The 20,331-nt window shown below is 50.7% G+C and overlaps 1 protein-coding gene and 1 long non-coding RNA gene across 2 annotated transcripts in view; both read left to right on the top strand.

Moving 5' to 3' along the window:
• LOC134433877 (zinc finger protein OZF-like) overlaps nt 1–20,331 on the top strand; it is a gene marked incomplete at its 3' end in the record, with an annotated part of 163,448 nt that overhangs the window by 65,073 nt on the left and 78,044 nt on the right. Inside the window, exon 3 of the mRNA XM_063182578.1 lies at nt 11,970–12,690. Coding sequence (XP_063038648.1) covers nt 11,970–12,690 — 721 coding nt within the window. The remainder of the gene's footprint in view (nt 1–11,969; nt 12,691–20,331) is intronic.
• On the top strand, nt 5,438–6,222 carry LOC134433970 (uncharacterized). The gene is made up of 2 exons (XR_010031779.1): nt 5,438–5,560; nt 5,908–6,222. It is a non-coding gene; the product is annotated as an uncharacterized LOC134433970 (long non-coding RNA).

The following is a 20,331-nucleotide window of genomic DNA, read 5'->3' as shown; positions in this document are numbered from 1 at the left end:
ATCGTACTGGGAGTGACTGGGACTGTACTGGCTTTGTACTGGGATCATACTGGGATCGTACCGGGAGTGACTGGGACTGTACTGGGTTTGTACTGACATCATGCTGGGATCATAGTGCCATGTCAGGCCAGACTGTGATCGCACTGATGGAGACTGGGATCATACTGGGATCATACTGGGAGTGAGTAGGAGCCTGCAGGGAGCAATTGAGACCACGTTAGGGAGAAATGGGATAAACTGGGAGTGACAGGGATGGTGCTGAGTGTGACTGGGAATAGCTGTGAGTAACTGGGAACATGCTAGGAGCAAGTGGGAGGAACTGGGAGTGACTGGGTGCATGCTGGTGGTGATTGGAAACTGCTGGACTTCAACTGGGATGAACTGGGATCATGCTGGAGGTGACTGGGATAATACTGGCAGTGAGTGCCACTACACTGAGGCTGACTGGGAGTGCTTGTGAGCAAATGGGATCATACTGGAAGGAACTGGAAAGACGGTGGAGGAAACTGGGGTACACTGGGAGATACTGGGAGTGACTGGAACAAAAGTGAGGGTGAAAGAGAGCAACTGGAACCATGTGGAGCACAACTGGTTCACACTGGCAGGGACTGGGAGCACACTGGGCTCATCTTTGGATCATACTGGCAGGGACTGGACTAATACTGGGAGTGTCTGAGAGTGACTGGGAACACACCCTGCACATCATCCCCCGTACTGGGCCTGACTGGGAGCAACTGGGAGCATGCTGGGAGCAAATGGCATCATACTGGGACTGACTGGGCTGATCTAGGAAGCAACTGGGAACCATGCTGGAGGCAGCTGGGGCCATACTGGGAGAAACTGGAAGCAACTGGGATTATACTGGGACCACACTGGGAGGGCTGGCATGTGACTGGGATCAAACTGGAGCTTACTGGGATCATATTGGGGTTGAATGGGAGTGACTGGGATCACACTTTGGGCTACTGGGAGCAAGTGAGGGAAACTGGGATGATGCTGCAAGCAAACTGGAGGAACTGGGAAGGACTGGATGCATGCTGGAGGCAACTGGGATATACTGGGCATGACTGGGGGATCATACTGGGAGAACCGAGACCTTACTGGGGCCACTAGCAGTGCCTGGAAATGACTACAGACATGCTGGGGGCAACTGGGATATACTGGGAGTGTCTGTCACCATACTGGGGGGACTGGAACCACACTGGGAAGAAGAGGGACCATGCTGGGGAGAACGGGACCCACACTGGGGGCAATTGGGAGTGAGTGGGTATAGCAGGAGTCCTAGTAATATCTATGTATTGTATAAGTGGCCGTGCCCTGATCCTAATTGTAAATGGGCTGCAGCTGTGATGTCCTTAATTGGGTGGCTGCTGTGGCTAATGAAGATAACTGGGATAAAAGGGAGTGGGTTGGCTGTGCAGGGAGAGCCTTGGAGGAGCCCTGACCAAGAAGCAGGAGCAACACTGCTGTGAAGAGCTGTGTGTGAGAAGAGCACCCTGAAGGTACGGGACTCTAGAAATATAACAACAGCAATAGAAGATAGGACAGCCGAGAGCTGTGGCAGCCTGAGAGCTGGGACTCCAGAAATATAGTAACAAGAACTGGGACCATGCTGGGAGGGACTGGGATCATCTGGGGAGTAACTGGGACCAGAGCAGGGACAACTGGGTTCAACTGGGACCATACTGGGAGTGTCTGTAACCACAGTGGAGTGATGGAAGCACACTGGGAACAGCTGGGCCCATGCTGGGAGCAACTGGGATCACAGTGGGGGCACTGGCATCAGCGTGGGAGTGACTGGGAGCAACTGGGATTAGACTGCAAGTGACTGGGATCATACTGGGAGTAGACTGCAATCATACTGGGATTACACTGGGAGTGAATGGAACCTGACTGGGGGTTACTGGGAGCTACTGGGCCCATGTTGGGAGGAAAATGTGACACACTGGGAGCAACTGGGATCAGCTGGAAGGTTCTGGAACCATGCTGAGAGCACTGAGACTATAACTGGGGCAACTGGGATCATACTGGGAGCAACTGGGGCCACCCTTTGAGTACAGATGGAAACTGGGATTGTGCTAGAGGAAACTGGGAGCAACTGGGAAAGACTGGGATCATTCTGAGGAAACTAAAACCCACTGGGAGTGTCTCTAACCATACTGGGGGGACTGGAACCACACTGGGAACAGCTGGGATCATGCTGGGAGCAACTGGGACGATGCTGGGGGAAACTGAATCTACCCTGGAGGCAACTGGGCATGACTGGGACCCTGCTGGGAGGGACTGGGACTGTTATTGGGGCAACTGGGATCATAATGGGAGGAACTGGGAACATCCGGAATTATGCTGGGAGCAACTGGGATCACAGTGAGAGCAGCTGAGTCCATACTGGGTTACACTGGGACCGCATTGAGAGCGACTGGAATCATACTGGCATTGACTGGGAGTGGCTGGTTTTGTGGATTTTGGGGTGGTTTGGATTTTGGGGGATTTTATTGGCATGTTGAGGGGGAGTTTTTCTGGGGTGTTTGGGGGTTTATTGAATTTTTTGTGGCTTCTTTTGAATTTTGTTTGTTTTACTGAGATTTTGTTGGGATTTTTTGGGATTCCCAATGATTCTGAGGGTTTTATTGGGATTTTTAGGAGATTTTGGGGCATTTTATTGGCATTGTGGAGCCATTTAGTGGGGTTCATTGGGATTTTGGGTTTTTTTGGGATTTTTGGTGGGATTTGATGGGTTTTGTGGGGTTTTTTTGTGTGTTGCCAGAATTTCTTTGGATCTTGGGGGAGATTTTGTGGGACTTTTTATGGTTTTGTGGACATTTTTGGGGGACTTGAGGAGTTTAGTCAGGATTATTGGGATTTCAAAGGATTTTGTGGGCTTTTATTGGGATTCTAGGGTGTTCTAATGAGATTCTGAGAGATTTAATTGGGATTTAGTGGGTTTTATTTGGACTTTGGGAGTTTTAAGGAGATTTTGGTGCCTCTCAGCTCTTCCCCACACCAAGGAATGCCCCAAAAGCCCCCCAAAATTCCATGAAAATCCCACAAAATCCCCCCTAATTACAAGAAAACCCTCGAAAACCCCAGAGAATCTCTGAAAATCCCAGTGGAACTCACCAAGATTAAAAAATACTCCAAATAATTTCAATAAGTCCTTTCTCAAGAAACCCCTCACAACCCCAATAAAATCCCCCAAAATACAAAAGCCTGAAAATCACGCAATTCTCGCCCAATTACATCCCAAAACCTCAAATAATTCCTTAGAAACTGACAATAAAATCCCCCAAAGCCCAAAAAAGTCACCCCAAAATCCCCAAAACCCTCGCAAAATCCCCACAAACCCCCCCAGAATCCCCCAGACTCAGTGGGCCCGTCCTGGATCAGGGGTGTGAGAGGCAAAGCTGTGTTTTGTGTCAGGTACAAACAGCTGACGTGTGTACTTGCGAATGGGAAATGTGTGGACATCAACAACGGGATAGTTGTGAATTCTAATAATAACTGAGGAAAATAAAGCATGGAAAAAGGCCTTTGAACCTCTCTTTTGTTTGCAATTAACCCTAGCTGATTTAGGAGCATTAGAATTAGGGTGTTAAGGATGTTCCTTTTTGCTTGCATTTCATCCATAAAAAAGCTCTGCAATAATAACCTTCTGAAGTATAATTTTAGAATTTTACTTGTATCCTTGAAACTATAGCTTTGGAATATATATAAAGGAAATATGCTTATCTCACGCCTTTTTGAAGCAGAGAAAAACACCTTGAGAAAGGAAGATGAACATCACCTCAAGGGTTTATGGTTTCAACCAAAGAGAAGCTGGACATCACTGTAATGAGATTTATGGTCTCTGCAATTAAAAGGTGGACACACATCTGTGGAGCTGGACCCCACCAGATGGGATTCATCTTTCTTCTTTTGGAAACTAGACCATCAACATCTGGAGATACTCCTTTGAGATACAACCTGAGAAATTAAAATCACAATAGTGTATAGAATTGTGATGTAATAATTTGGAATAAAAATTGATGATGAGTAAAAGATTAGAAATAGAAACTACTGAAAAAAGCTGATGACTACCCCTACAAATACCTGTAACCATCAATTATCGGTGTGCAGTTGAAGGGAAAACTTCCCCCACTGTACCCAGCCCTGTATTGCTCATACTTTACCATAATAAATAATAAATTGATTGCTGCTTGAATATTGGCCTAGTCAAGCTTCTTATTAATAACGGGGGGCACCGGCCGGTGGAACAGGAGCCACTTCAGAGGGCCCTCGGAGCTTTTTGGGGAGGGGGCACCATGGGAGACCCCCAAAAACCGGGGGGGGGGGGAACCCCTGCTGTGCCCCCTCCCCCTGAAACCCCCAGACCCCGGTTCAGGGTGGGCCTGGGACCCCTCCAGGAACCCCAAACCGCCCAGAGCCCCCCCAGGGTTGGCCCAGAACCACCCTGGGCACCAAAACCTCCCCAGGACTCTCAGACCCCCCCCATTTCCCCCCGAAATTCACCCCAGACCCACCTGAGACCTCCCCCGCAAATCCATCAGACTGCCCCAAATCCCCCTCAGACTCCTCAATTCCCCCCAAAACCCTATGAAATCCGCTCAGAGTCCCCCAAATTTCTCCCCGGACCAACCTCGCAACCCCCCAGTTCCTCACACAATCCCCCAAAATCCCCTCAGACCCTCCCACTTCCCCTCAGATCCCCCTAAACCCACCTGAGAACGATCCAGACTCGCTCAAGCCGCGTCCGCCGACACCCCTAGCCAAGAGCGGCGCGTCCCGCCGAGCCGACCAATCACCGCGCTGCGCGGCCCCGAACTAACGAATCACGACGCAGCTCCCCTCAGCAAGGCCCGCCTCCCCGGCGCCGGCCCAGCCAATCAGAGGCGAGCCAGAAGCGGCGCCCTGTTCCCCGCCGCCGCCGGGACCCGCCGGGCTCGGGACAGGAGCGGGAGGGGCCGGAGAGGGGATCGGGGGGGCGGGGGAGGGTCCGGGGGGGCTTTGGGGAGGGGCCCTGGGGGGTCTGGGGAGGGGCCCTGGGGCATTGAGGGGGGACCTGGGGGGCGCGGATGGGTCCTAAGAGGGATCACGAAGCGGGGTGGTCGTGGGAGGGTCTGGGAGGGTTTTGGGGTGGGGTCGTAGGAAGGTCTTGGGAGGGTCTGGGGGTGTTGGGATGGTCCTGCGGGAGTTTGGGGCGGGCTCTGGGGGGTCCTGAGGGTGTCCTGGGAGGGTTTTGGAGGTTTTGGGGAGGGGCTCTGGCAGTGTGATAAACAGGGCCAGGAGAGCAGCTCCTTTCAAAAGGCCTTTATTAAAGACAGCTCTGGGTGCGGAACCCGAGGGGTCGCGCACAGCGCCGCTGCTCCCACAGGACCGCGCTGAGCAGGAGGAGGAGCAGCAGCAGCAGCAGCAGCAGCGCAGCTTTGTCTCGGCACAGCCGGGGCTTCCGTCCTCACCAGAGTCCTTAGGAAGGCAACGTTGGCTCGGAGCATAGGGGGATCCTCCAAGCTGAGCACTATTAAAATTATGGGGGCAGGACAGAATCCGGCTCTGCTCAAGGGTGGGTGATTTAGTGCGGTTCTGCTGGGGTAAAGTCATCGTTTATGTGCTGGTTTGTTGTTCGGAGAGGGTTCATGGAGTTCCCACAGCGTCTCATTTAAATTCAGTCTGGGACGGGAAGGGATACAAATCTGGGCTGAGGCGGAAAGGGGCACAAATACAGAGTATGCCGGGGAGAGATACAAATACAGGGAAAAATGGTAACACTGGATAGCGGCAACTAAAGGCAAGTCCTAGAACTGTAACGTTCAATGTTTAACAACAGACCAACACTTCAAATTCAGACCCTATCAACTTCATTAACATCAACTAGCAATTACTGCTCTGAAAAAGAGCTCTCATCCCCAGGGTTTCATTTCTCAAATCTATTGGAGCAAAAATGAGCAATGTGCCCTGCTGGTGTTTAGATGTTCTGAATCCCTCAGCTGAGTGTTGGGTTCCTGTGTTGTCCTGCCTGGTGCTTGCTGGATGTGCTGGAACAAAGAGCTTGGGCCCTTGATGAAAACGACCACAAATTACTTCATTGAGATTTACTGGGCTCAGAGTAAAAGGGACGAAGCTCAGGTTTGATCTAGAAAATGCTTCTTCCCTGTCAGGATGGTGAAGTCCTGGCTTCACAGATTGCTCAGAGAAGCCAAGTAAATAAAGTTTCAGAATTCTTCATTTCTGTCCCATTCTTATTCCATAAGCCCAGGTTTGGTTTTCAGAGTGCCACCTTGTCAGCTGGTTGCCATTTGTGTCCTGCCTTCTTTCCTGCCTTCCTTGGTCTGCTCCTTTTCCTTTCCAGGGTCTCTCTTTACCTGTGGCAGCTTCCAGCCAAAGACCCTCCCCTGATTTTTTTTTCCTTCCCCATCCAGGTGCTCAAACAGCCCTGGATGAAGTTATAGAGGCTGGCAGTTAAATGTCTGTGTAAGATCTTGCTGCACTTGTGTCTTGGGCCCTTCAGAATTTGGCCTTGAAGGGCAGGAGCATCTTTACCTTGCTGGCAGCTGGAATTGCAGCCCATGGCAGTGCGTGCCAGAGATGTCAGAGGGCGATTGCTGAGGCTGCCAGGGCGCTGCTCCTGCCGTGCCTGCCAGGGGAGCTGTGCAGGGCAGGGTCAGGCTTCAGCAGCTGGCTGGGCTCCCTGAGCAGACAGCAAAGGTGGCTTTGCTGCACATTCTGCAGCTGGGAGCAGAGGGAAGAAGGGCAGGGAGTCCCTGACAGAATGCTGGAATGCCCGTGCCTGGAAGGAACCTGCCCCCAGACCCCAATCGGGCCCAGCCCTGGATGTCCCCTGAGACCCCCCCAGATCCTCTCCCCAAACCCTTCCACAGCCCCCAAAGCCCCTCCCCAAAACCTCCAGAACCCTCCCAGGATGTTGCAATGTGTTGTAAACTCCCTTCCCCAGGTGTGCCAATACCTCTCTTCCCCTTCCCCCTCGCCCCCTGCTGTGCTGTCAGTCAGGCTTAACATTCCAGCAAGGTGTCGTGTGGTTGGTCAAGTTCAAAGGATGCCCCTCAGGCCCGGGGGCCATTGGCCTGTCTGGGTGTCATCCCCCCCTGAGACCCTGCCCCTCTCACCTGGTTGGTGGCTCACCTGTTCCCTCCCCTTCCACTGTCCCTGAGCTTAAAAAGGTGATCAGACGTTTAGGCCGGTATTCTGTTGGAGCAGTTGCCTATGTTCTGACATCTGTAACCTTGGAATATACCTCTGGATATAAACTCTCCAGCAGAATCCATCTCTTTTTCTCTTCACCATCGCCTGAAGCTCTCCTCCTGAGGTAAACTGAGTTCCTAACAAGCCTGGACTTGTTCAGTGCCCAGCTGCAACCACCAGCAAGCCAGGGTATCTCTGGGGTGACACACCACAGTTGCTGCCTTTGGCCCAGCAGCAAGGGTCAGACTGGCCCAGGCACAATATAACTGGTAATATTGGGATTCTTATTCCAATACCAGGACACCCTCAGGAGCCCCCAAAACCCTCCCCAAACTCCCCCCAGGACCATCCCAACACCCCCAGACGCTCCCAAGACCTTCCTACGACCCCACCCCAAAACCCCCCCAGGCCCTCCAAGAACCCGCCCCCCCCCCCCCCCCCCCCGATTCCCTCTCAGGCCCCTCCCGCTCCTGTCCCGAGCCCGGCGGGTCCCAGGAGCGGCGGGAAGGGGGGGGCCGCTTCCGGCTCGCCTCGGATTGGCTGGGGCGGCGCCGGGGAGGCGGGCCTTGCTGAGGGGACCGGCACCGTGATTGGTTGTTTCGCTGATGTACCGCGCGGTGATTGTTTGGTTCGGCGGGGTGCGCCGCCATTGTTGGGAGCCCGTGCGCGCGGTGGTGGCGGGGGATTGTGAGGGGAGAGCGGGGCTGAGGTGGGGACAGGGGGGGGAAACTGGGGGGTTTGGGGCGGGTCTGATGGGAAGTCGGGGATTTTTGGGGGCATCGACGGAAAATAGGGGGGTGTACATGGGTTTGGGGAGAATGAGGGGTTCTGAGGGGGCTTTGGGGAGCTTGGGGGAAACTTGAGAGGGTCTGGAGCATTCTCAGGTGGGTTAAGAGGGATCTGAGGGGAATTTGGAGGGTCTGAGGGGATTTTGGGGGATTTCGAGAGAAACTGGGGCGTTGTGAGTGGATCAGGGGGATTTGAGGTGGCTCTGGAGAAATGTGGGGGATTGTGAGGGGATTTCATAGGGTTTGGTGTGGATTGAGGAGTCTGAGGGGGATTTGGGGCAGTCTGATGGATTTGGGGGGGAGTCTCAGGTAGGTCTGGGGTAAATTTTCGGAGGAAATGGGGGGGGGGGGTCTGAGGGTCCTGGGTAGGTTTTGGTGTTCAGGGTGGTTCTGGGCCAACCCTGGGAGAGCTTTGGCTGGTTTGGGGTTCCTGGAGGGGTCCCGGGGAAGATTTGGGGGTCCCGGGGGGTCCCAGGCCCACCCTGAACCGGGGTCTGGGGGTTTCGGGGGGGGAGGGGGCACAGCGGGGTTCCCCCCCGGTTTTTGGGGGTCTCCCATGGTGCCCCCTCCCCAAAAAGCTCCGAGGGCCCCCTGAAGTGGCTCCTGTTCCACCGGCTGGTGCCCCCTGATCCAGGACGGCCCCACTGAGTCTGGGGGGTTTGGGGGGATTTGTGGGGATTTTGGGGTTTTGGAGGGTTTGGGGAATTTCGGGATGGCTTTTTTGGGCTTTGTGGGAATTTTTGGGGAGAATTATTGGGTTTTGGGAGGGTTACATGATTTTGGGGTGTTTTGTTGATTGGAGGGTTCTGGATTTTAGGTGTTTTGTTTGGGTTGCAGGGGGGTTTTTGAGGGGGTGGATTTATTGACATTTTTAGAATTTATTTTGAATTTTGGTGAGTTCCACTGGGATTTCTGGAGATTCTCTGGGGGTTTTGAGGACTTTCATGTAATTTTTGGGGGTTTTTGGGGTTTTTGTGAAATTTTAGGGGGGCTTTGGAGCATTCCTTTGGTGTGGGGAAGAGCTGACAGGCACCAAAATCTCCTTAAAACCCCCAAAAGTCCCAATAAAACCCACAAAATCCCAATTAAATCACTCAAAATCCCATTAGTACTCCCTAGAATCCCAATAACAGCCCACAAAATCCTTTGAAATCCCAATAGCACCAAAAATCCTGATTAAAATCTGCAAATCCCCAAAAAATATCCCCAAAACCATAAAAGGTCCCACAAAATCCCCCAAGATCCAAAGAAATCCTGGCAACACACAAAAAACTCCACAAAACCCCCCAAATCCCAAAAAACCCCAAATTCCTTATGAATCCTACTGAATGTTACCACAATTCCAATAAAATGCCCCAACATCTCCTAAAAATCCCAATAAAACCCCCAGAATTTCTGAGAGTCCCAAAAAATCGCAACAAAATCCCAATAAAACAAACAAAATTTAAAAAAAGACAGAGAAAAATTTCAATAAACACCAAACTTCCCCAGAAAAACTCCCCCTCAAAATGCCAATAAAATCCCCCAAAATTCAAACCCCCCAAAATCCACAAAACCAGCCACTCCCAGTCACTCCCAGTATGATTCCAGTCGCTCTCAATGAGATCCCAGTGTAACCCAGTATGGACTCAGCTGCTCTCACTGTGATCCCAGTTGCTCCCAGCATAATTCCAGATGTGCCAAGTTCCTCCCATTATGATCCCAGTTGCCCCAATAACAGTCCCAGTCCCTCCCAGCAGGGTCCCAGTGGTGCCCAGTTGCCTCCAGGGTAGATTCAGTTTCCCCCAGCATCGTCCCAGTTGCTCCCAGCATGATCCCAGCTGTTCCCAGTGTGGCTCCAGTCCCCCCAGTATGGTTAGAGACACTCCCAGTAGGTTTTAGGTACCTCAGAATGATCCAAGTCTTTCCAAGTTGCTCCCAGTTTCCTCTAGCACAATCCCAGTTTCCATCTGTTGCTCAAAGGGTGGTCCCAGTTGCTCCCAGTATGATGCCAGTTGCCCCAGTTATGGTCTCAGTCCTCTCAGCATCGTTCCAGAACCTTCCAGCCCATCCCAGTTGCTCCCAGTAACCCCCAGTCAGGTTCCATTCACACCCAGTATAATCCCAGTATGAGTGTAGCAACTCCCAGTATGATCCCAGTCACCTGCAGTCTAACCCCAGTTGCTCCCACTCACTCCCAGTCTGATGCCAGTGCCCCCAGTGTGGGCCCCGTTCTCCCCAGCATGGTCCCAGGTGTTCCCAGTGTGGTTCCAGTCCCCCCAGTATGGTGACAGTCACTCCCAGTATATCCCAGTTGCCCCCAGCATGTCTGTAGTCATTTCCAGGCACTGCCAGTGGCCCCAGTGAGGTGTCAGTTCTCCCAGTATGATCCCCCAGTCATGCCCAGTATATCCCAGTTGCCTCCAGCATGCATCCAGTCCTTCCCAGTTCCTCCAGTTTGCTTGCAGCATCATCCCAGTTTCCCTCAACTGCTCCCAGTAGCCCAAAGTGTGATCCCAGTTGCTCCCTTTCAACCCCAATATGATCCCAGTAAGCTCCAGTCCCAGTCACATGCCAGCCCTCCTAGTGTGGTCTCCGTATAATCCCAGATGCTTCCAGTCTCTCCCAGTATGGCCCCAGCTGCCTCCAGCATGGTTCCAGTTGCTTCCTAGATCAGCCCAGTCATTCCTAGTATGATGCCATTTGCTCCCAGTGTGCTCCCAGTTGCTCCCAGTCAGGCCCAGTATGGGGGATGATGTGCAGGGTATGTTTCCAGTCGCTCTCAGATCCTCCCAGTATTAGTCCAGTCCCTGCCAGTATGATCCAAAGATGAGCCCAGTGTGCTCCCAGTCCCTGCCAGTATGAACCAGTTGTGCTCCACATGGTTTCAGTTGCTCTCTTTCACCCTTACTTTCCTTCCAGTTACTCCCAGTATCCCTCAGCGTAGCCCAGTTCCCTGCAGCATGTTCCCAGTCACTCCCAGTTGGGTTTTTGGGGGGATGTTTGGAGAATGAAGCAGTCCAAGGCTGAGCGGAAAAGGCCCCTCGGGGGGACATCGGGGGGTGCCGGTGGCGGCTGCCGGCAGAGTCAGCCTGGAGGAGCAGAGCCCTGTGTGCCCCAGGAGCCCAAAGTGGGGAGCCCAGAGAGGGGGAGCGCCGCCATTGGCGGGAGCCTCAAGAGCCTGGAGAGGGGCAGGGGGGACTCCTTGGAGCCGCTGCAGCCCCGAGCAGAGAATGAGGGGAGAAGGGAGCCCGGGAGCCCAAACAGCCCTGGCATCCCGGAATGGGGAGAGCGAAGAGGGGAGGGAGCTTTTGGGATCGCTGGGTCTCCCAGCAGCCTGGGCAGGGCGGGCACCGAGGAGAAGGGGGACCCCCAATCCAAGCGTGACCCCAGCAGCTGGGACAGGGGGCAACCCCCGAACACCAGAGAGGAGGGACCAGGGACAGGGAACTCCTGGGAGGCTTTTCCAGGGCTGAATCTTTTGGTATTTGGGAGGTTTTTATGGAGCCCACGTGGCCAGTGACTTGTAGAGACGGACTCGGGCAGAGGGACCTTCAAACTCACCGTGCTTATCCCTTGTTTTCCCCAAACCAGGATTTCCCATTGCCAACCCCTGGGATGCTGTGAGGAAGAGGGAGATGCCCCAGGACACTGAGGCAGGTAAGGAGGAAGTCAGTGCCCCTTTCCCCTCTGTGCTGCTCCATCTCCCAGCCCAGCACAGCTCCAGCTGCAGCTCAGCTCCGGGGGGATCTCCTTGCCCTTCCCTGTGGCACGGAGGCAAATCCCATCCTGTCCTTGTCCTTCCCCGCCCAGAGCAGGAGCTGAGCATGGAGAGCAGGGTGGACAAATGCCCGCGGCAGAACCTGGTGGCAGAGGCCGTTTTGAGCAGCTCCACGGCACAGGAAGCCAATGGGGAGGAAAAGTCCCGGAGATGCTGCACAAGGAGGGGCTGCAAATGCAGCTGGCAGGGATCTGAGGGGGAAAGAGCCGGCCTGGGCCGGGAAGGTGGCCAGAGATGGAGCCAGAGCTCGGAGCTGGTGCTCCATGAGCAGCTCCATGATGGGGAGAAGCCTCACACATGTGGAGAGTGTGGGAAGAGCTTCAGGCGGAGCTCCCACCTGATCAGGCACCAGAGGATCCACACTGGGGAGAAGCCCTATGAGTGTGGGGAGTGTGGGAAGAGCTTCAGGGAGAGCTCCAGCCTGATGGAGCACCAGAGGATCCACACTGGAGAACGGCCCTTCGAGTGTGGGGAGTGTGGGAAGAGCTTCAGCCTGAGCTCCAACCTAATCAAGCACCAGAGAACCCACACTGGAGAGAGGCCCTACGAGTGTGGGGAGTGTGGGAAGCGCTTCAGGTGGAGGGGCAACCTGATCAAGCACCAGAGGATCCACACTGGGGAGAGGCCCTTCGAGTGTGGGGAGTGTGGGAAGAGCTTCTCACAGAGCTCCCACCTGTCCTCACACCAGAGGACCCACACTGGGGAGAGGCCCTATGAGTGTTCCAAGTGTGGGAAGGGGTTTCAGATCAGCTCCCGTCTCATCAGGCACTATCAGAGTCACACAGAGGAGAGGCCCTTCCAATGCCCTGAGTGCGGGAAGGGATTCAGGCAGAACTTCCACCTCGTCAGGCACCGGCGCATCCACACTGGGGAGAGGCCCTACGAGTGTCCCCAGTGTGCGAAGAGCTTCTCCAGCAGCTCTCACTTGACCCGACACCAACGGAGGCACCGGTAAGGGAAGCCCTGGGAGTGCCCGAGCGCGGGCAGAGCTTTGTGCGCTGCTCCAGCTCCATCCCCCACTGGAGGAGGCACTTTGGGCACAGCCCGGGTCACTCACATTCCCTGTGATCCATGTTGGCAACACACCTGGCTGCTTCTCCTTTTGGTTTCGCATTAAGTTTTTTTTCTTTTCCCCCTCTCTGCTGTCTAAAAGCCAAGAGGGATGGATCTGTCACCTCAAATCCCAGTGAAAACAGCTCAGCCTTAGACTCAGAGAACTCAGGCCCACATCAAAAGGGCTTTTTCCCACCTCAAAAAAGCTCTACCTCTTCACAAACCTACTCGATTCCACAGCCACCAGGGTGAGATGGGGTTTGGAGGTGATTGGGAGTAGTAGGATCTCAATTAGTTTGGGGGGATGGAGATTCTGTGGGTCAGGGTTTGTGGGATGTATTTGATAGCAAATAAAACTCTCAGACTTACTGATTTCTTTCCCGTTCATTTTCAGTCCATTGCAGTTCTGTTTGCAGAGTGCCTCCCTCTCAGATCATTATGCTTGTGTCCTCCTTTCTCTCCTGCCTCTCTTTGCCTGCTCTGTTTCTCTCTCAGTGTCTCCCTTAACCCAGGAACCACCAGATACCCTCCTTTGATTTAATTGCCCCAGTGACCGCCAAAGACCCTCCCTTGATTTAATTGACCCCTGCCCTGTTTTAATTGACCCCTCTGTCACCCTGGTTTTTTAAGATTTTCTAAGCCTTCTGATGTTGACATTCTTGTAGCGAACTTTCTCACACACTTTCTGTAAGTAACTCATTGTTTTGCATTCCTTAATAGAGGAGGAGAAATTGATGGACTGTTGGTTTGTCCAGTGTCGTTGGAGAGGTGGCACTGTCACCTTCCAATGCGCTGTCACTTTTGGAAAACTGTAAATGTTGGAGTCAGAAAATAAACTTCCCTTTTTTCCTTCACCCTGAGAACAGCAGTGTGCGCTTCTGTTCTTCTGTGTCCTATAGTGTCCCGATCCTCAGCTGTTTTTGATGGCCTGGAAAGGCTCGGGATGGTCTTGGGCAGCCCGCGCTCCAAAGGATGAAAGGAGTCTTCAGGTTTTTCAGTCTTCAGTGTTGTTTATTAATTCTTATCTACAATATTTTCTCCCGGCCCAACAGAGGTCCGCACAGCAAGTCAGCCATGAGCACACTGAGAGCCCCCGGGGCGGTCACTTATCTTTATACCCAAAACTACGTATAAGATATTTACCTTTTCTCCCCAATACCTTTCACCCTTATTGACAAGTGCACATTCAGTAAGAACCAATCCCAAAGTGCCACCACCACCACAGAAGATGGACGACAAGAAGAAGAAGGACAGGACACGCCCTAATTCCTCCATCTTGTCCCCCTAGAACCCCCCTGTACTGAGATTCTAAAACCTGTGTTTCACACTATAATTAACCTATCCCTTCACCATTTATCCCCGTGTGATCCTCCCATCCTCATACAGGTGTTGTTTCCCGTGCAGGATCGAAGTCCAGCCACCAAACACTTCTGGCAACGTTCCAGGACCTCCGAGCCCCCCAAGGGTGGTCTCGGTGACTCTGCACATCAGGACTGCTGTGCTGAGATCCCACACTCTAGTGACATCGGGTGACTGCCAAAGTGTAGGCTGAGACACAGAGTCCAGATTGCCGGTGAGGTTGTGTTGTCCCCCCTCTTTGGTGCTTTGCCTGCTCTTCTGGTGGTGATGGCAACCTCTGCGAGTTTCGAGGAGGATTCCCTCATTTTGGACCTCTGGAGGGGGGTCCTGGAGTGGAAACAGGTTTCTGTTTCCTGGGATGATTTTGAGCGATTGTTTCTGTGCGCCCGAGAGCAAGGGCTCTTTTCGGACTCTGCAGAGCCATTCTCCAAGGAGGAGTGGTCTCTCGTGGGGGTCCGCCACATGGACGCCCTCTTTGATGATTGCACCGCAGACGTGGGATCGCTGCTGGTGCAGTGGAAAAAGTGTGAGGAGCTTTGGCGGGGGTCTGGTTCTTGTACCCCCGGGAGTTCCCAGTGGAGCCCTTCTGTCTCCGACGTGGACCAGGGGGAGTTTGAGTTTCTGTGTGATGTGGAGCTCTCTCCCCCGCCCCAGGACGGTGTGCTGGGGGACAGATCCAACTGGGGGATTGTGGAGAGTTTTGTCAAAGAGTGGCTTGAGGAGAAAGGACACAGCCGAATTAATTTGGTAAAGATGTCCTAACTAGGGCAGAGGCCTTTTTGCAGGCAGGGTGTCTGTTGGGAATGTAGCTGACTAGAGAATGGAAAAGTACAAGACAGTGGTTAATTCCAAATCTTGCACCTGCAAAGATAATGTGTCCTTGGGCCTAGCGGAGGATGATAAAGAAATGGACAGCGAGGTGTGAGAAGTAGAGAACGTAGGCCCAAAGGAATGAGGAAGAGTTAATGGTATAGTTTAACCAATAGATTGCTTGGCTTACAGAATATTCATGAGCTTATTATTTGCTGTATAAGTGTTTGATGCTCTCTTTAATAAACTGGACCTGTGATGAACCATCTGGTGTCCTGGTCTCCTTCCTTCGACACTGCCGGTGCTGCAGGGGGTGCAGGGGCGAGTGGTGTTGACCTGGCTCCCATCAATCATCTCCTCTTGTCCCTGTGGGGCCCAAGGACCGGGACACAGCAGGTGCGGTGGCTTTGCCAGGGGGTTCCCAGGCTTTCCCTGTGCTCAGGGGTGTCACTCACAACACCCATGAACCCCTTTCATATAAGCTGGAGAGAGAAGTCTGTGATGTGGTTGCTCAGCATTGTTACAAATAAGAAGCTTGACTCGGCCAATATTCAAGCAGCAATCAATTTATTATTTAATATGCAGGCTCATGGACTGCAGGTGGCTCCAGAAAAGGTTCAACAACAACCGCCTTGGAAGAACTTGGGGGTCAAAACTCTGGAATGGATGATCCGTCACCAGGAGGTGCAATTTGTGCATTCTGTGAAGACACTGAATGATGCTCAGAAATTGGTGGGTGTCATCACTTGGTTACATCCGTTCTTGGGACTAAGCGACGCACAGCTGTCTCCTCTGTATGATTTGTTGAAAGGAGACTCTGATCTTGATAGTGGGGCCCTGGGAAAAGTTAAAGATAGAATCTAAAATGTTGGGCTTTGACTTTTCCCAGATCAACTGCACTTGCGTAAGCAGAATGATAAATTATATAATTGTTAGATGTGATGATTGTTTAGAAATTAAATATAATTATTATATAACCATAAGAAGAATAATGAGAAATTATGTTGGTAATTCAGAGGGGGGCCAAGCTTACTGAAATCTATGTATACAATAGAACAATATAAGTTTAATAATTAACATGAAAGTTATATAACGATAGAGTATAAAAACATGATCATCTTGGATGTATGGTTGGGATCAGATTTGGGTAATACCCCGATTCCCAGAGCTCTTTAGTAAAAAGCACCGCATATAATTGCTCTGTGATTATGTGTTTCTGAACGCTAACAATCTAAAGTCACCTCGCACACTGACCCCTGAGGCGCGTAAGGCGTTGGAGGTGGCTCAGCAAGCTGTTTCAGCTTGTCAGGTTTATCGCATTGATCCCTCCGTTGATGTCACTCTGTTCATCACCACTCCAGATTCATATCCCATGGGCATCATTGGCCAAAGGAGTGACAAATGGTCTGATTCCTTGCACGTTCTGGAATGGGTTTTCCTGCCCCATCAGCCACAGAAGACGGCAACTACATTGTTTGAGCTGATTGCTCGCTTGGTAATCAAATGCCAGAAACGGTGTTTGCAATTGATGGGTGTGGATCCCGCAAAGATCACACTCCCGGTGCAACGGGAGGATTTTGACTGGAGCTTTGCAAACAGTGTGTCCCTGCAGAGTGCTCTGGAAAACTTTTCAGGGCAGATCACTTATCATCTGCCCTGCCATAGGCTACTGCAATGACAAAATTCACACAAATCTCTTTGCGGCCCAAGAATAGTCAGGAACCCGTGCAAGGACCCACCGTCTTCACCGACGGTTCAGGGAGAACAGGAAAGGCCATTGTTACCTGGAGGGACGGATCTGGGTGGCAGGTTCTGGAAGCTCATGAGGATGGGTCAGCCCAATTGGTTGAACTGAGGGCTGCTGTCATGGCATTTGAGAAATTTTCCCAGGAACCTTTCAACTTGGTCACGGATTCCGCCTATGTGGCTGATACCGCACAGCGGTTGGGTCATTCGGTTTTGAAGGAGGTCAGCAATCACAGAATCACACACAGAATCACAGAATTTCTAGGCTGGAAGAGACCTTTAAGGTCATCAAGTCCAACCCATGTTCTAATACCTCAACTAGATCATGGCACCAGGTGCCACATCCAGTCTTCCCTTAAACACATTGAGGGATGGTGACTCCACCACCTCCCTGGGTGGATGATTCCAGTATTTGACCACTCTTTCTGTGAAAAACTTCCTCCTTAATTCTAGCCTCTATCTCCCTTGGCGCAACTTGAGACTGTGTCCTCTTGTTGTTACCTGGAGTAAGAGACCGACCCCCAGCTCACCACAGCCGCCCTTCAGGAAGTTGAAGATCCTGCCTTGTTTCATTTACTGAAGACCTTGTGGTGTGCCATCCAGGCCCGGGTTCATCCATTCTATGTTCTGCATGTGAGGAGTCACACCGATTTGCCAGGTTTTATAGTGGAAGGTAACACAAGGGCTGACAAGTTGGCTAACCCAGCGTGGGTAGCGCCTCAGCCTGATGCACTCACGCAGGCCGAGGCATCGCGTGGGTTTTTCCACCAGAACACACATACCCGGCAGAAGCAGTTTCAGCTGACGCCAACTGAGGCTCGTGACATTGTCGAGTCGTGTGATGACTGCCATGCACTTGCTCCGCCTCTACCAGCAGGGGTAAACCCCAGAGGCCTTAGGGCCTTGGAGCTTTGGCAGAGCGATGTCACCCAGATTGACGAGTTTGGCCGGCTCAAGTATGTGCATGTCACTGTGGACACGTTCTCCTCTGCGATGTGGGCTTCGGCTCGCACTGGGGAGAAGGCCCGTGATGTCCTTGCCCACTGGAGGCAAGCCTTTGCCGTTCTGGGCATACCTTCTGCAGTAGGAGTAGTAGTAAAATCTATGTATTGTACAAGTGGCCGTGCCCCGATCCTGGTTGTTCTAAATGGGCCGCAGCTGTGATGTCCTTAATTGGGCGGCAGCTGTGGCCAATGAAGATAACTGGGATAAAAGGGGGTGGGTCGGCCCGTCAGGGAGAGCCTTGGAGGAGCCCTGAAGAAGAAGCAGGAACAACACTGCTGTGAAGAGCTGTTTGTGAGAAAACCACTGAGAAGGTATGGGACTCTAGAAATATGAAAACAACAATACGAATACAACAATTGGTGACCCCGACGTGATAGAAGATAGGACAGCTGAGAGCTGTGGCAGCCTGAGAGCTGGGACTCTAGAAATAAGATAACAACCATATGAATACAACAATTGGTGACCCCGACATGATAGAAGATATGACAGCCGAGGGGTGTGGCAGCCTGAGAGCTGGGACTCTAGAAATGTGATAACGACAGTTGGTGACCCCAACATGATAGAAGATAGGACAGCTGAGAGCTGTGGCAGCCTGAGAGCTGGGACTCTCAGGGATTTGCGAGCAAACCACCCCAAACCACCCCAAAATCCCCAAATTTTGTTGTCAAATCACCCCCAAGCCACTCTAGAAATGTGATAACAACACCTTCTGCTGTGAAAACCAACAATGGTCCTGCCTGCGCATTGCAGAAGGTGCGGCAGTTGTTGCAGTTGTGGGGTGTCTCGCACAAGTTTGGTGTCCCTCGTTCTCCGACTGTTAGTGTTCAGAAACACAGAATCACGGGGGATTATATGCGGTGCTTTTTATTAAGAGCTCTGGGAATCGGGGTGTATTCAACCCAAATCTGACTCCAACCATACATCCGAAATGATCATGGTTTATATTCTATCGTTACATAAATTTCATGTTAATTATTAAACTTATATTGTTCTATTGTATACATAAATTTAGCCCCCCTCTGAATTTCCAACATAGTTTCTCACTATTCTTCTTATGGTTATATAATAATTGCATTTAATGACTGAACAATCATCACATCTAACAATTATATAATTTATCATTCTGCTTGTGCAGGTGCAGTTGATCTGGGAAAACACAAAGCCTAATATTTTAGATTCTATCTTTAACTTTTTCCAGGGCTGCACTATCACAACTGGTCAAGCTCTTGTAGAACGCGCTCGTGGTGCTCGGGAGCGGCTCCTTCAAAAACCAAAACGGGGAATGCAGGGTGAAACCCCGCACGGCCGGTGGGCAAAGGCTTTGTGCACAGTCAGTCATCTCACTGTGCCGCAGAATAATAAAATAAAAATCATAATATATTCTTTTTGATAAAAATCATCAAAAAATCAATTTATCAATTTTTTTTTAGTATTTGTATTTGTTACTATTATATTTATATTTATATTTATATTTATATTTATATTTATATTTATATTTATATTTATATTTATATTCTTGTATTTGTATTAATTATATTGTTATTATAATTATAATTATAATTATTATTTTTTGAATATTTATTTGTATTATTATGTTTTGAAATTTTTGTATTATTTTTTCATAATGATAACCCTCAAATCATCCTGTGATTCTGAATCCCCATCTCTCGTTGCAGGCTGCGGATGAGGCACAAGGTTTCTTTTTCATATTGTTAATTTTCTCTTTTTTTTCTTTTTTAAACGGAAAAGGGTGGGATGTCGCCCTGGTTTTTAAGATATTCTAAGCCTTCTGAGGTTGACATTCTTGTGGTGAACTTTCTCATACACTTTCTGTGAATAACTCATTGTTTTGCATTCCTTTATGGAGGAGGAGAGAGTTGAAGGACTGTTGGTTTGAGCAGGGTCATTGGAGAGGTGGCACTGCCACCTTCAAGTGCGCTGTCACTTTTGGAAAACTATAAATTATAAATGTGGGGGTCAGAAAATAAACTTCACATTTTGTCACTTTTGGAAATCTATAAATTATAAATTTCGGAGTCAGAAAATAAACTTCACATTTTTTCACTTTTGGAAATCTATAAATGTGGGAGTCAGAAAATAAACTTCACATTTTTTCACTTTTGGAAATCTATAAATGTTAGAGTCAGAAAATAAAGTTCACATTTTTACACTTTCGGAAAATTATAAACTATAAATGTTGGAGTCAGAAAATAAACTTCACATTTTGTCACTTTTGGAAAATTATAAACGTTGGAGTCAAAAGATAAACTTCACGTTTTTTCACTTTTGGAAAATTATAAATTATAAATGTTGGAGTCAGAAAATAAACTTCACATTTTGTCACTTTTGGAAAATTATAAACTATAAATGTTGGAGTAGAAAATAAACTTTGTCCATGTGAGACCGCGTGGGCCAGGGTGCAGAGCCGGCCCGAGACACTCAGAATTCTTACCCCAAACCAGCCCAAAATCCCCAAATTTGGGGTCAAACCACCCCAAAATCCCCAAATTTGGGGTCAAGCCACCACAAATCCACAAATTTAGGATCAAACCACCCCGAACCACCCCAAATCCCCAAATTTTTTGTCAAATCACCCCCATACCACTCCAGAAC

This window comes from Melospiza melodia, unplaced genomic scaffold (genome assembly GCF_035770615.1).
Source record: "Melospiza melodia melodia isolate bMelMel2 unplaced genomic scaffold, bMelMel2.pri scaffold_28, whole genome shotgun sequence".
In the NCBI taxonomy this organism is placed as follows: Eukaryota; Metazoa; Chordata; class Aves; order Passeriformes; family Passerellidae; genus Melospiza; species Melospiza melodia.
The sequence above is the reverse complement of the archived record's forward strand: the minus strand, read 5'-3'. Positions and strand labels throughout refer to the sequence as shown.